Source organism: Oryx dammah, unplaced genomic scaffold (genome assembly GCF_014754425.2).
Source record: "Oryx dammah isolate SB20612 unplaced genomic scaffold, SCBI_Odam_1.1 HiC_scaffold_28, whole genome shotgun sequence".
Classification (NCBI taxonomy): Eukaryota; Metazoa; Chordata; class Mammalia; order Artiodactyla; family Bovidae; genus Oryx; species Oryx dammah.
The window spans coordinates 24,960,319-24,973,449 of record NW_024070212.1 but is presented as its reverse complement, the minus strand read 5'-3'; the positions used below and the strand labels follow the sequence as shown (position 1 = coordinate 24,973,449).

At 40.4% G+C, this 13,131-nt stretch overlaps 1 protein-coding gene across 1 annotated transcript in view; it reads left to right on the top strand.

Moving 5' to 3' along the window:
• Positions 1 to 1,073: 1,073 nt before the first annotated feature.
• CD101 (CD101 molecule) overlaps positions 1,074 to 13,131 on the top strand; it is a 36,917-nt gene continuing 24,859 nt past the window's right edge. The window contains exons 1-3 of the mRNA XM_040230947.1: positions 1,074 to 1,274; positions 9,147 to 9,527; positions 10,892 to 11,308. Of these exons, the coding sequence (XP_040086881.1) occupies positions 1,232 to 1,274; positions 9,147 to 9,527; positions 10,892 to 11,308 (841 nt within the window). The 5' untranslated portion in view covers positions 1,074 to 1,231. The remainder of the gene's footprint in view (positions 1,275 to 9,146; positions 9,528 to 10,891; positions 11,309 to 13,131) is intronic.

The window sequence follows — 13,131 nt, the reverse complement described above, 5'->3', positions numbered from 1 at the left end:
CTTTACTCCAAGAGGGCACAGCTGATGCATCACAATCCATGCTGGATTGTCTCCCCAATCACACCTCACCACCCACCCGCCACCTTCCTCCCTGGTTGCCTCAGGTGACCCAACCAATCCTGACCCTCCCACTCACCCACTCACTTCCCAGACTCCCTTGAGGTACCCCATTGATTGTTGTGCTTGCAAAATTACCTTGTGGTTGTCTGAGTAAGTGGAAGCTTCCTGAGAACAAAGACTTTGTATTGAGTTGGTCAAAAAGAAACATTTTGTCCAACCCAGTATGTGCAGCACTTACCACAGCACCCAGAAGATTAAAGAAAGAAATCGTTGGATGGATCGGTGGATGGATGGAGCAGGGATCTGCTGTGACTGTGGCCTGAAGCAGACCAGACCATTCCTGACATATCTAAATAGAGGCTTGGTCTGGAGAACTAACATCCTTTGTAAGCTTGTCCCTTGTACAGTCTTGTCTTCAGGTACTAGGATTAATTTGGCCTGGATTCAGGGCCTTCCTTAGTGACCAGGTCCACACTGAGCAGCTGAAGATTCCCGTAAATGTTCCTTGATATCCACTGGGCACTTCCTATGTACTAGATGTTTTTTTGATGTTTCACTTTCAGTGAATTAGTTCATTCAATTCTCACAGCAATCTTATGGGATGTACACAGTATCTCTATTGTGTAGATGAGAGTTAGGAAATGTTAACTAACTTTTCTAAGATCAACTACTAAAAACATAGTCTGTGTGCACATCCAGGCAGCCTGATTCTAGAGCATGCCAGCATCACCGCCACCTCATGTTTCCCCGGGTCCCTGTCTTCCAGCTGTGCTTCTCTCTTTTCTCAACCCTTTCCTCTCCCAAGATGGGAGGCAAGATAAGAGCTAAGAAGAGAAAATTTCTTCTTGATTGTTTTATTTATTTTGTCTACTTTAATTCCCTCATTATTACCTAATTATATATATTTAGCCAGGAAGAGGCCATCTTTTCTTATTTGTATCTATATATGGTTACCTGCCCATGAAGATAACTTTTCACACCGAATTTGAATGATTATCAAAGAGCCATATAAAGCAAACTGTATTGCCCTTTGCAGGCCATCTCTGCTTCTCAGTGGGCTGGAAACCGCACGATTGCTTCCTCTTTATCTTTGTAGTGAGAGCGCAACATTTGTCACTCAGCGTCTGAGCAACTTCAGTGACACCACCAGGAAAGGTCTCCATTGGTCCAGATGGCACGCTTCCCACATGTGGCATCATTTTTTCTCTTTCTGAGTAAGTGTCATAATTCTGTATGTTACTGTTGTCACAGGAACTAGTCAAACAGAGACTGTAAGGTGATAAAATGGGACAGTTTGGTCTCTATAGGAACAACAGTGGCACACATCTCTGGTGCTGGCAATCATTTTTGACTTTTGATGATGTTCTTGGCTACCTAGACAACCTTGAGTTCCAGGTGGTGCAATGTTGCTTGAGTCCCGTGAACCTGATCCCATAGGTTTTTATATTTGTGTGTGTTGCTAGATCTGCCAGTTTGGCTGGCCCTGCCTTCACCTTATTTTCTTGGGCTGACCGATTCCTGGAGATAGGATGAGGCTTAACCCTTCAGACTGACCGGGGATGCCTGATAAGAGCTGGTCTAGATTAATACACCTTGGGGATGTGAGCACGTAATAGTTTTAGGCTAACTTAAAAGAAGGCTCTGACTTCACCTGTGAGCTGAAGTGGGCGTTGACTACTGTAAAACTGAGAAGGGGGCAGGAAGAGTCACAGGGCTCTGCTGAGGGGCATGTGGAAGGACCTCAACAAGCCTAGGGGCATTTGTATATGGTTGAACAGGGTGGAGGAAGTAGAAGTTTGGGGGTGATGGAGAACAGATGAACTGGGAAGGGCATGAAATAGTTTCAGAGCAGACAGAGCAGGGAGCAGGTACTTTTTAGTGCTATGGGTTCATTTAGTATCTGGTGAAGCTCATCTTCACCCCCATCTCAGAACAGTTTTTAAATACATAAATTAAAACATATAAGATTATAGGGAAAAACAATCATATTGAAATGCAGTTATCAAAATATTTTAAAGTGAATCATGATGTAGTCATTTATTTTCTTTTTTATTCATTATATGATAAGATCTAGAGGTAGTCTATTAACCACCAAATTTAAATTTAGTAATGAGTGTGAATAATATTTCAAGACTCCGCAATAGATGTGATGTGAAAATATCTATGGTTTGTTGTCTACCTTCATAGCTGAAGAAAATACTGAATTTCCATTAAGGTTAGTGAAAATAAAGATGTAGGGTGTTTTTCCACCCAAGTTTACAAACCCTTTAATCCCCCATGTGGACTCAGGTTTAAAACGTCTGCTTTAGAGTGACTAGATGGAATCAGTGAAGGGATTTGGACAATAGGGGAACTAAAAGAGCTTAGAGTAACCAAGGCTGTGGCTAATAGACAAAAAGGGTGCTGCATTCAGCTCAAAGGGGCGCTTAAGAAACCCTTGGCTTGAATTGAACTGGGCTCATGTCTCAAGTGGAGAAGGCAACGGTACCCCACTCCAGTACTCTTGCCTGGAAAATCCCATGGACGGAGGAGCCTGGTGGGCTGCAGTCCATGGGGTCGCTAAGAGTCGGACAGGACTGAGCAACGTCACTTTCCCTTTTCACTTTCATGCATTGGAGAAGGAAATGGCAACCTACTCCAGTGTTCTTGTCTGGAGGATCCCAGGGACGGGGGAGCCTGGTGGGCTGCCGTCTATGGGGTCGCACAGAGTCGGACACGACTGGAGCAACTTAGCAGCAGCAGCATGTCTCAAAGGACACTGGGTAGTAAGAGGCGAAGGTCAGATATGGGGCCTGCTGGAGGTGATAGACAGCCTGCAGGGGAAGTTATTGGGACCAGTTGCTCGTTAATTGCTGCCCACCAGACTGGCTTGGCAGGCACTGATGACTGGAGGACTGGGGGGTCCTCTGGGGACTCGCCTGGGATGTTCCTTCTTGTCCTATTCAGGTATTTGAGTGTGATTCTCAAGTGTCTGTGCCTTGTGTCTCTGAACTGTGTGTTTGGCTTGCATATGGGGAAACTGGGCTTACATTGTGCAACAAGTCAGACGGTTGCAGATTCTGTGTCTTTTTTTTTGGTGGGGGTGGGGGGGATGGGGGCCTGGGAAAAGGAAAGTAACCAAGGTTCAAAAAGGGGAAGCTGCCAGGCTTTTCCTAGTTCATTTGAACCATTACCTAAACTGGGTTATATATTTATTTCTTCTAAATTTAGATTCCATAAATACTAATTTTGTGTAGAGCCACAGTTTTTATGTGAAAAACACATTAATCAGAAAGTAACTTGAAAAAGATGTTGCAAGCCTGCTATTTGTCATTACAAATACAAAGGGGAGAAATTAAGGCAATAAACTAAATGATGGATGATCAGTTGAGCACTTGTATTGTTTAGCAAATGTTTACCTAGTCCTAATTAATTTTAAAAAATAAATATGTAAATGTATATGTATGGCTGAGTCCCTTCACTATTCACCTGAAACTATCACAACATTGTTTAACTGGCTATAACCCTATATAAAATTAAAAGTTCAAAAAAATATGTAAAGACTGATGAATCTTGTTAGAATATGGGGCCAAATGAGGTTAAAGTCATGGATATATGAGTCCTTGGACTTAACTTTGTCCTCTTGGTCTGTCACCCTCACCCTAACTAGCTGCCCTACAAATAAAAGTCATTAACTTGGGAGGGTCCTGGGGAGGGCATACTATTTGTCCTACTAAGACTGTATTCATGAAAAAAAAAAATCCACTAAATTATGGATGAAACGCTTTCAGCCTCCAAGCATGCAGAGATTTTGTATGGGTAAAGAAAAAGAAGTTGTTGTGTTCGATGTTCTCCAGCTAGGTTTTGTATAAGGTAGAAGTATCTGAAGTTGCTGTTTTTGTATATCAAAAATGGTCAGGTGTTGACCATTTTATATAGTTCAATCAAATAACTTCAATTCAAATAACACTGAAATAGAAAATTAGGCAAAGTCAGTGATGTTTTTGAAAACGGCCAATACCATCAGGAAATTCTTCATGTATCAAAAGTGTGACTCTGAGGCAGTATGTCATTGTTAAGCTGTGTGTGCATCCGTCAGCAAGAATCTGCTGTCCAGAGGTACCTAACCCTCTGTCCATTAAAAAAGAAAGCAACAGGCCAGTCCTCGAAGGTATTAGTCCTCCTCTTTCGGAGGAGAGATATGTGCAACATCCCACAGAAAATAGATTGATAATAAGATGCTTCACATGTATGATTTCCCATGCATGACCATTTGAACTGGCCTCTGTCCATCATTCCTTTGTACCTCCATAATACCTATTAATCCTTCACATTGTCTCTTTCACTTTCCTGAGAAGGGGGTACCCTCCCAATCAAGTTCTTGACCTCTTGCTTCCACTAAGACCTTACTGCATTCATCATCATCTCTCTGGCTTCATCCATCTCTCCCCTCTGCAGCTCCTCTGCCCATAAACATGCAGAGGCACCCGTGTCCATCTGCCCTCCCTGCTCTGCCCCACTGAGCTGCTCTTTCTAACTATCACTCTATTCTTCTCTTTCCCTTCTACATGAAACTTCTTCAAGTAGTTTAAGCTTCTTGCAGTTGCTTCTTACCCTTGAAATGTTCTACTTCTGCTCTCTTGAAATCTCTTTTACAAAGATCACCACTGACATCCTCATCATCAAATTAAAAGGACACTTCTCTGCCTTTTGAATCCTTACCCTCTCAGCATCATTCAGCAGTGCTGACAAGCACTTTCTTCTTGGAACATTTTGCTCCTTTGGTTTTCAAGCTGCAGTGCCCTGGCTACCCTCCCACCTCCCTGATTCTTCTTTCTGTAGCATGCATTTCTCATCTTATTTGCTAAATAGAGAGATCCTCTAATAATCTCTCTTTAGCTCTCTTCTTATATCCCCTAACATTTTCCACTACTTAACGTGTAAATGACTTAATCAGCATCTACAGCCCAGAACTCTCCTTAGTTACAAACAAGCGTTTACAGGAAGCAGTGAAGAAGCAATGGAGACAGTCAGGAATTTGACGTTTGTAAATCCAAGTTCAAGTCTGGCTCCAACATTTACAACTTTGCAATTGCTAAATATGGGAATATCACAGAGTTCTTAAGATAACTAGATGACAAATATTTTCAAAGAGTAGATTTTAAAGTAAAGAAAGAGATACAGATATTGACATTTATTTCAATAATATTTCTAAATATTTGCTGGGTTTCCTTCTTGTTTATTCCATAGCACTCTAATTTAATGTTTCCAAGATTAAATTCTTTATCTTCTCCTTCACCCTTGAACACATAATAGTACCTCTTCCTGATAGCCTTATTCCTGTTAATAGTACTGTTACTCCCAGTCACCCTTACAAAACCTGGTATCATCTTTGATTTCCTCTTGTCTTCCATCCACCCCTTTAAACTCCAAGCATCTAAGATGCTGAAAAACTCTATAGATTTATCTCCACAGTGGCTCTCAAATTATAGCCCCTTTCTTTCCATTTCTACTGCCTTCATCACTTATCTCCTGAGCTTCTGTAATTATCTGATATCTATTTCTAACTCCATCATCCTACACACCATCAGGTTAATTTTACTAAGAATTTTAAAACACTTTCAGTGGGTTCCCCATTGTCTATCAATCAAGCCCAACATTTTAAACATGCCAGTTAAGCCTTTCATGCTTTGGACTCAAAATTCTTGCCCAATCTTACCTCTTTCTATTAATCTTTGTGTAACCCACCCCCAAATCCAACTGATTACTCCCTATTTCCTGAACAATTCTTTTGATTACTACTTATACAGTCTTTTCATGAAGTCTCCTTCACTGAAAAATACCCTTTCTCTCCACTTAAATTGTCATAACCTTCTCCAAGGTCCATTTTTAATACTCTCTCTTCCATACACCTTACCTATTTTCCTCCCCTGAGATGTAATCTCCTTCCTTCAAATTCCTCAAAGAACTTTTATCATATATCTTTCCAGGAGAGATGACAACCACCCTACTTGACTAAATTGTAAAATCGAGAAGTCAGAGACTATCCTAAACTCATCTTCATATCTTAGTCCTTGAAGCATCAGAAATACTATAAGTGGTTGAGTGAGTGAGTGAAGTCACTCAGTCATGTCTGACTCTTTGTGGCCCCATGGACTGTAGCCTACCAGGCTCCTCAGGCCGTGGAGTTTTCCAGGCAAGAGTACTGGAGTGGGTTGCCATTTCCTTCCCCAGGGGATCTTCCCAACCCAGGGATTGAACCCAGGTCTCCCACATTGCAGGCAGACTCTTTGGATAAATGTTAATTGAATTAGCAACTGAAGCAGAAGAAAATAAAGTACTACTTTTCACAATAAAATGTTTTGAATGTATCCATCTTTCTGAAAAGTCATAAAAAATGTGGAGTAAATGCTGCCTAGACATAAAAAATACTATTGTGGAAATATCCCCTGACATAAACATATTAGTGGTACCTCAGAAATCATATTTTTAAAAACATTTTTACTGTGCAAATATAACACATAAGAAAAGGGACTTCCCTGGTAGTCCAGTGGTTAAGAATCCACCTGCCAAGGCAGGGGACATGGGTTTGATCTCTTGTTGGGGAAGATTCCACGTGCTGCAAGGGCAACTAAGCCCATGTGCCATGACGAGTGAACCCATGCTCTAGAGCCCCTGCTTGGCAACAAGAGGAGCCACTGCAATGAGAAGCTCAGACACCGCAATTAAAGATTAGCCCCCTCTCACCGCAACTGGAGAAAGCCTGCTTGTAGCAACGAGACCCAACACAGCCAAAACTTAATTAATTACAAAGGAAAGTTAATAAAACACAGCTGTGAGATTTAATAAATAAGGAAAAAGTAAAACCCATGTAATCACTCTGCAGGAGAAGAAATAGAACATTGCTAGGACCCTAGAATCACCCACCTACCTTGCTGTATGCCCCACCAGATACATACACAATCACTTTACTGACTTCCATGATAACTACTTCTTAGCTTTTTATTTTTTTTTTAAATAAAGGTTTAACTTCTTATGTTTGCATCACTAAACAATACAGTGAGGGTGGTTTTTTTTTTTGCCTTTCTTTAAATTTTATATTCATTTTGTAAATAGTCAAAAAGATTCTAAGTGTTCAGCATCTTCCCTTAAACACAGTGATCCATGTTTCTGCAACCAGCTGCAATTCACTCACTTTCGTTTCTGTATAAGATTCCGTTTTATGACTGTACCACAGCCTGCCTGTTCTACTGCTGATGGGCATATAGATTGTCTCCAGTTTGGGGTTGCAATGACCAGTGCTGCTGTGGATGCTTCTCCATGTGTAGGCTGGTGCAGTGCTCACATTTCTTTAAGATGTATGTCTAAGACTGGCTAGCATTGCTGACAATGTTTTAAATTGCCTCTGTAGAATAATTTTTTGGTAAATAATATTTTAAAATTTTCCTACTGTATGGCATAGGGAACTATACTCAATATCCTGTAATAACCTATAATGGAAAAGAATTTGAAAAAGAATAGATACATGAGTATGTTAACGGAATCACTTTGATGTACATCTAAAACTAACACAACATTGTAAATCAACTATACTTCAATAAAAAGTCCTGTTTTGAAAAAAATTAAATTAACAAAACTTTTTCGCATATTTTCTAACTTCTAAGTGATTATTACAAAAAAAGCCTAATGTATATGTATCACATTTAACTGGGATTTATGAATAAATTAGTATATTTTAAATGATTACCGGAAATGTATACAGTTGGTTGATTGATTGGATGTTTGTTTTCCAGTTTTGCATTGATTGTATCCATATGCAATTTTTAGTTGACTATATCGTGACGAATGACGCTTTCTCCCTGTTTTTGCAGGTCCCCTCCTATCAGAATTGTTTTCATTCTAAAATTTCTAAATTTAACCTTACCATGGTCTCTGTAATGTCATTTTTCCTTTCTCTCACTTTTTTTTTTCCAATCTGGTTTCCCTTACTCTTTGTCCTTGTGGATTCACAAAATTCAGCAGATGCTCTTGCTTCTTCCATTCCTGCTTATGAACTCTACTCTGTAATTCCGTAATGACAGTAATTGCCTCCTGTTGGACTATTCTGATGTCTTGCCCCTGGGCCCTAGGCCCTGAGTGAAAGACCTAGCTTACCTTTGTGGCATCTCTATCACTTGTTCATTGTTCTTTCTGTAACACAAAATAAACCAGCCTTTAATGTTAACATAAGAAATAAACACTTTAATTTAACATAAGAAATAATACACTTTAATTTCTTAAAAGTCTTGATTTTGAAAATGTGTATGTCAAAGGAAATATTATTTCCTAAATAATATTTTCTCCTTTAAACCTAATACTTGAGATTTGTCCTAACATGAAGCATTCCACTGTGATCCCAACTGAAAGCTTTAAATAAGAGAGCAACTAAACTAAGTCTGATCCCGGATCCTGTTGGATTTGACAGTCGTCTTTTATGAAGCTTTTCAATAAAGCTGTAGTGGCTCTTTTAAAAAATTACAAAATGAAAAATCCTCTGTGGTATAGAAAGGAAGTATTGCTGCTTCTTCACATGGTAAGTTTAGCTAATCTTGCACCAGACTTGGCTGGGAGCTACAAATAGTTCCAACCAACCAGCAGGAAAAGTCATAGCACCAGGGCCAGTGCCGTGGACTCGGTCTCTCCAGCAATCATTTCTGTTAGGACAGCTCGATGGCAGGTCCCTAAGAACTGGAGGCTCGAGGAAGTATACTGAGAATTTTTCCATAAAATAATATAAAAGGTGAATTATCATACATCATATATACTTCAGGTGCACTTAGGTAAGTAGGTGCATTTTATAGAAGTGGTCATGTTACACTGATGAAGCTATTCTTTTTTAAGAGACTAAAGATTACTCTAGAAGTTAGAATTATAAAAGAACAATTAACTCATCAAGCCATTCCACTGCTCCTCAGCCTGAAGTAGGTATTGAACATCTGAGTTGATTACAGCTAATAACCTGTGATCTCATTTTCTAGAATTGTAATACAGGGAGCTCCATAATGTGGCACATTGGGAACTGGAGCACTAATCTATTTTTATTCCCTTTTCTTTTTCCTACTTGCAAGCTAAGCTCAGCATTGGCCAGCGAGAAGTAACAGTTCAGAAAGGACCACTATTCAGAGCTGAAGGTTACCCCATCAGCATCGGCTGCAATGTAACTGGCCACCAAGGACCTTCTGAGCAGCATTTCCAATGGTCTGTTTACCTGTCGACAGCCCCGACACAAGAAATCCAGATCATTAGCACCATGGATGACACCTTCTCTTATGTAGTGTATGCAAAGCGGGTAAAAAGTAGGGAAATCTATGTGGAGAGGGTCCAGGGTAACTCAGTCTTTTTGCACATTTCCAAGCTCCAGATGAAGGATACTGGCGAGTATGAGTGTTTCACACCCAACACTGATGAAAAATACTATGGGACTTACAGTGCGAAGACTAATCTTACTGGTAAGCTGTGTGCCCTTCTTTGCTAGCCAGCCCCTGACAAACCAGAGTCTCCATCATCACTGTGCCTTGCACTGTGACATGGCTTTATATTGTTCTGTTTGTTTTAGCAAAAGAGCCCATGAAGCCTTCTGGATATTTTGGGGTTTGTCACAGATAGATATCTCATATTCTCTAAAACTCTCAATTCATTTTCCCAATCAACTTTGTCATGAAGAGTTAGATTTGATGTGGTATTCCTAGACCTTGCCCACAGCTATCCATAGGTTGATAATATAACACAGCATCAGACAGAGCTTTGAGAGTTCTCATGTCTCTTCTTGGAAGCAGAATATTAACTTGATAGAAGAGCTGGTATTGATATAATACATTTATATATAACACGACTGAGCGACTGAACCGAACTGAGTATCATAGGAAGTAAGTCATTAGCGTGGAAATAGTTATTCTCAAACTACCATTCTCTAGTGTATTTTCCTATGTGGCAAGGATCATATTTGAAATTACTGTTTTGTCCCTTTGCCTAGAATATCTTATCACTTCCTTTTCAGCCTAGCAAACTCCTACATATACTTTCAAACCCAGTTTAAACATTTCCTCTCCTGTGAAACCTGTTCTGACTGTTGCAGGCAATATTCCCATCTTTGTTCCTTCTTGATGTTTTATTCATACCACTGTTATTAGCACTCACTCAGGTTATGTGGTAATTGGCTTCTTATATGACCATCTCAGATCTTACCCTGAGCACTGTAAGAGAACATTTACTTCACTCCCTAGCACAGTGGTTAGCACTGAATAGAGGCTCAGTAAACATTCATTGTTGAATCTAAATGTTGCTTTCACATAAACTTAGGCTGTGTGATCTCCTTTGAGGAGGAAGAGAATGTTAGGGTATAGGATGGTTATCAAAACTTTGGTAAGGGTTTAATTTTGGCTCTGAATGATAAATTATAACAGATTATTTCAGAACTTTATTTTATAAAGGAGCGGGTGAAGGCCCAAACAAGTGAAGTGACTTGTTCCAGTTCATGGAGTCAAATAGGGACAAATACAGGATCAGAATATAGGTCTTCTAGCTCCTTGTGCTTGTCCCATTTAAAACCTCTGTGTCTGAGTAGCTAAATGGGTTACAGACTATGCTAAAAACATAACAGTGATCCAAGAGCTTTGCCAGGTTCCATAGACTGTATGTACATAGATGCCAATGTTCCTGTTGGTAATAGGTAAAGCATATGGCTGATGGGAAGCCAACTCAAAGAACGTACTTTACAGATGGTGGGTCAGGCCACCACCTTCATCTAGAGAGGCTAGTCTAACTAAGCCTCTAATTGATTCTAAGTCAGTTACCGTCATTCCTCTCTGTCCAGTTATTCCAGATACCCTCTCGGTGGCCATGGCGCCCCAGACTCTAAATAAGGAGGAAGGTGAGCAGTTGGAACTTACCTGTGAGGCGTCCAAAGCCACAGCTCAACATACCCACCTCTCCATCACCTGGTACCTGATGAAGGATGGAGAAGGAAGCCAAGCCAGCAAGATTATTTCCCTCTCCAAAGATTTTACGTTGCTCCCTGGGCCCTTGTTTACCGAGAGGTTTGCAGCTGGTGATGTGCGACTCGACAAGCTTGGGGTCACTACCTTCAGGCTGTCCGTGGGGAGGCTCCAGCCCTCAGATCAAGGTCAGCTATTCTGTGAGGCAACTGAATGGATTCAGGATCCTGATGAAACCTGGACTTCCATTACGAAAAAGCAGACAGATCAAACAACTCTCAGGGTCCAGCCGGCAGGTAATTATCTTCTCAGGAAATTCATTAATATGCTAGTGGTGGGTATCTGGGGGATATCTTTCTGGTTTTTTTTCCCCCTTTTTTTGGCTGTGCCACATGTCTTGCGGGATCTTAGCTTCCTAACAAGGAACTGAATCAGTGCCCTCGACAGTGAAAGCCTGGAGTCTTAATCACAGGACCACCAGGAATGGAGTCTTAACCACAGAACCACTAGGAAACTCCCGATTTTTATTTTAAAATCTTTGGTTGAATATAAAACAAGATCATTTAGAAAGTTTGGATAAATTTTGCTTTTGTCATTTTTGGAGCATAAATAAGAAAGATATTCATTTGGGGCTCTGTCTGCAGGCTATGTCCACGGGAGGTTTTTTATGGGATAACATCTGTTGACTGTTAGCTAGATTCCACAAACCATACAGGGAAATAGTTTTGTTGCCATTTTTGCTAGTTCTGTGTAAGCACTTCAGCTGCATTATCTAACGTAATCCTAACAACCAGCCTCAGAGCAAGTTGTCAGATTCCACTTTTCGAAACACGACCCAGAGCCCCAGCTAATGGTCTGCCTAAGCTTGCTCAGCTGGTGAGAAGTGGAGCTGGTGTTTGAAGACAGGTGTGTCTCTCCAAGGCCCTCTCACCACAGTCACTTGGGCCTCAGAATAGCCCCAGTTTCCAATGTGAAGCCTTGTCAGTGCTCCCTCCGCCTGACTCCTTTACCTTGCAATAAATTCACTCTTCGTGATCCATTGGCATTTTCACCAGAGCAAGCAGGAAGCCTCCACTGTAATTCCTGGTCTCTCCACATGAGCTTTGGTCCACTAGGAGGAGATCTATTATCTATACCATAAAGATTCATGACAACAGCAATGATCCAGTGATGGTTGACTGAAGTTTTCTTTTTTTTTCTTAAAGAGGAGTATTATTCTGTTCCATTGAAAACTGTCCTGATGGCGTTATATGTCCAAATTATACACGGGGAGTCTCGTGGAGACACATATATGCTTTTTTCCCCCTTTCTTTGAAAAAAAAATTGTTTTAATGTAAAAGTCTTTATTTTTAAATTTTATTTATTTAAATCAATAAAAATTTGTATATGTTTAAGGTGTACAGTACTGTGTTTGGATATCTGTTTGCATTGTGAAATGACTATGATCAAGTTCGTTAGCATATCCATCGCCTCACATGGTTGCGTCGTGTATATGGTAACACTTAAGATCTACTTTCTTAGCAAATTTCAGTATTACTAACTGTAATCATTAGATCTCCAGAACTTATTCATCCTGCATAACTGAAACTGTGTACTCTTTGACCAATGTCTCCCCATTTACCCCACTCCCACAAGCCCTGCAACCAGGGGTCTACTCTCTGCTTCCATGTGTTCAACATCTTTAGTTTCCACAGTCTTTCTGTGTCTGGCTTATTTCACATAGCAAAATGTCCTCCAGGTTGATCCATGTTTTTGAAAACAGTAAGAGTTCCTTTTTTCTCATGGCTTAATAATAGTCCGTTGTGTAAGTATACATTTTCTTCGTCCGCTTATCCTTTGGTAGTCACTTGTGTTGCTTCCGTATCTTGGATATCATGAGTAATGAACATAGAGCAGGTATCTCTTTGAGACGCTGTGTCGTTTCCTTTGGATCTGTTCCCTGAAGTGGGGATTGCTGAGTTATGTGGTAGTTCTACGTTTAGTTTTTGAGGAACCTCCATACCGTTTTCAATAATGATCATACCAATTTGCATTCCTACTGACAGTATACAAAGGTTCTTTTTTCTTCTCCATCCTCACCAACACTTGCTATCTTTTGTCTCTTGATGACAGCCATTCT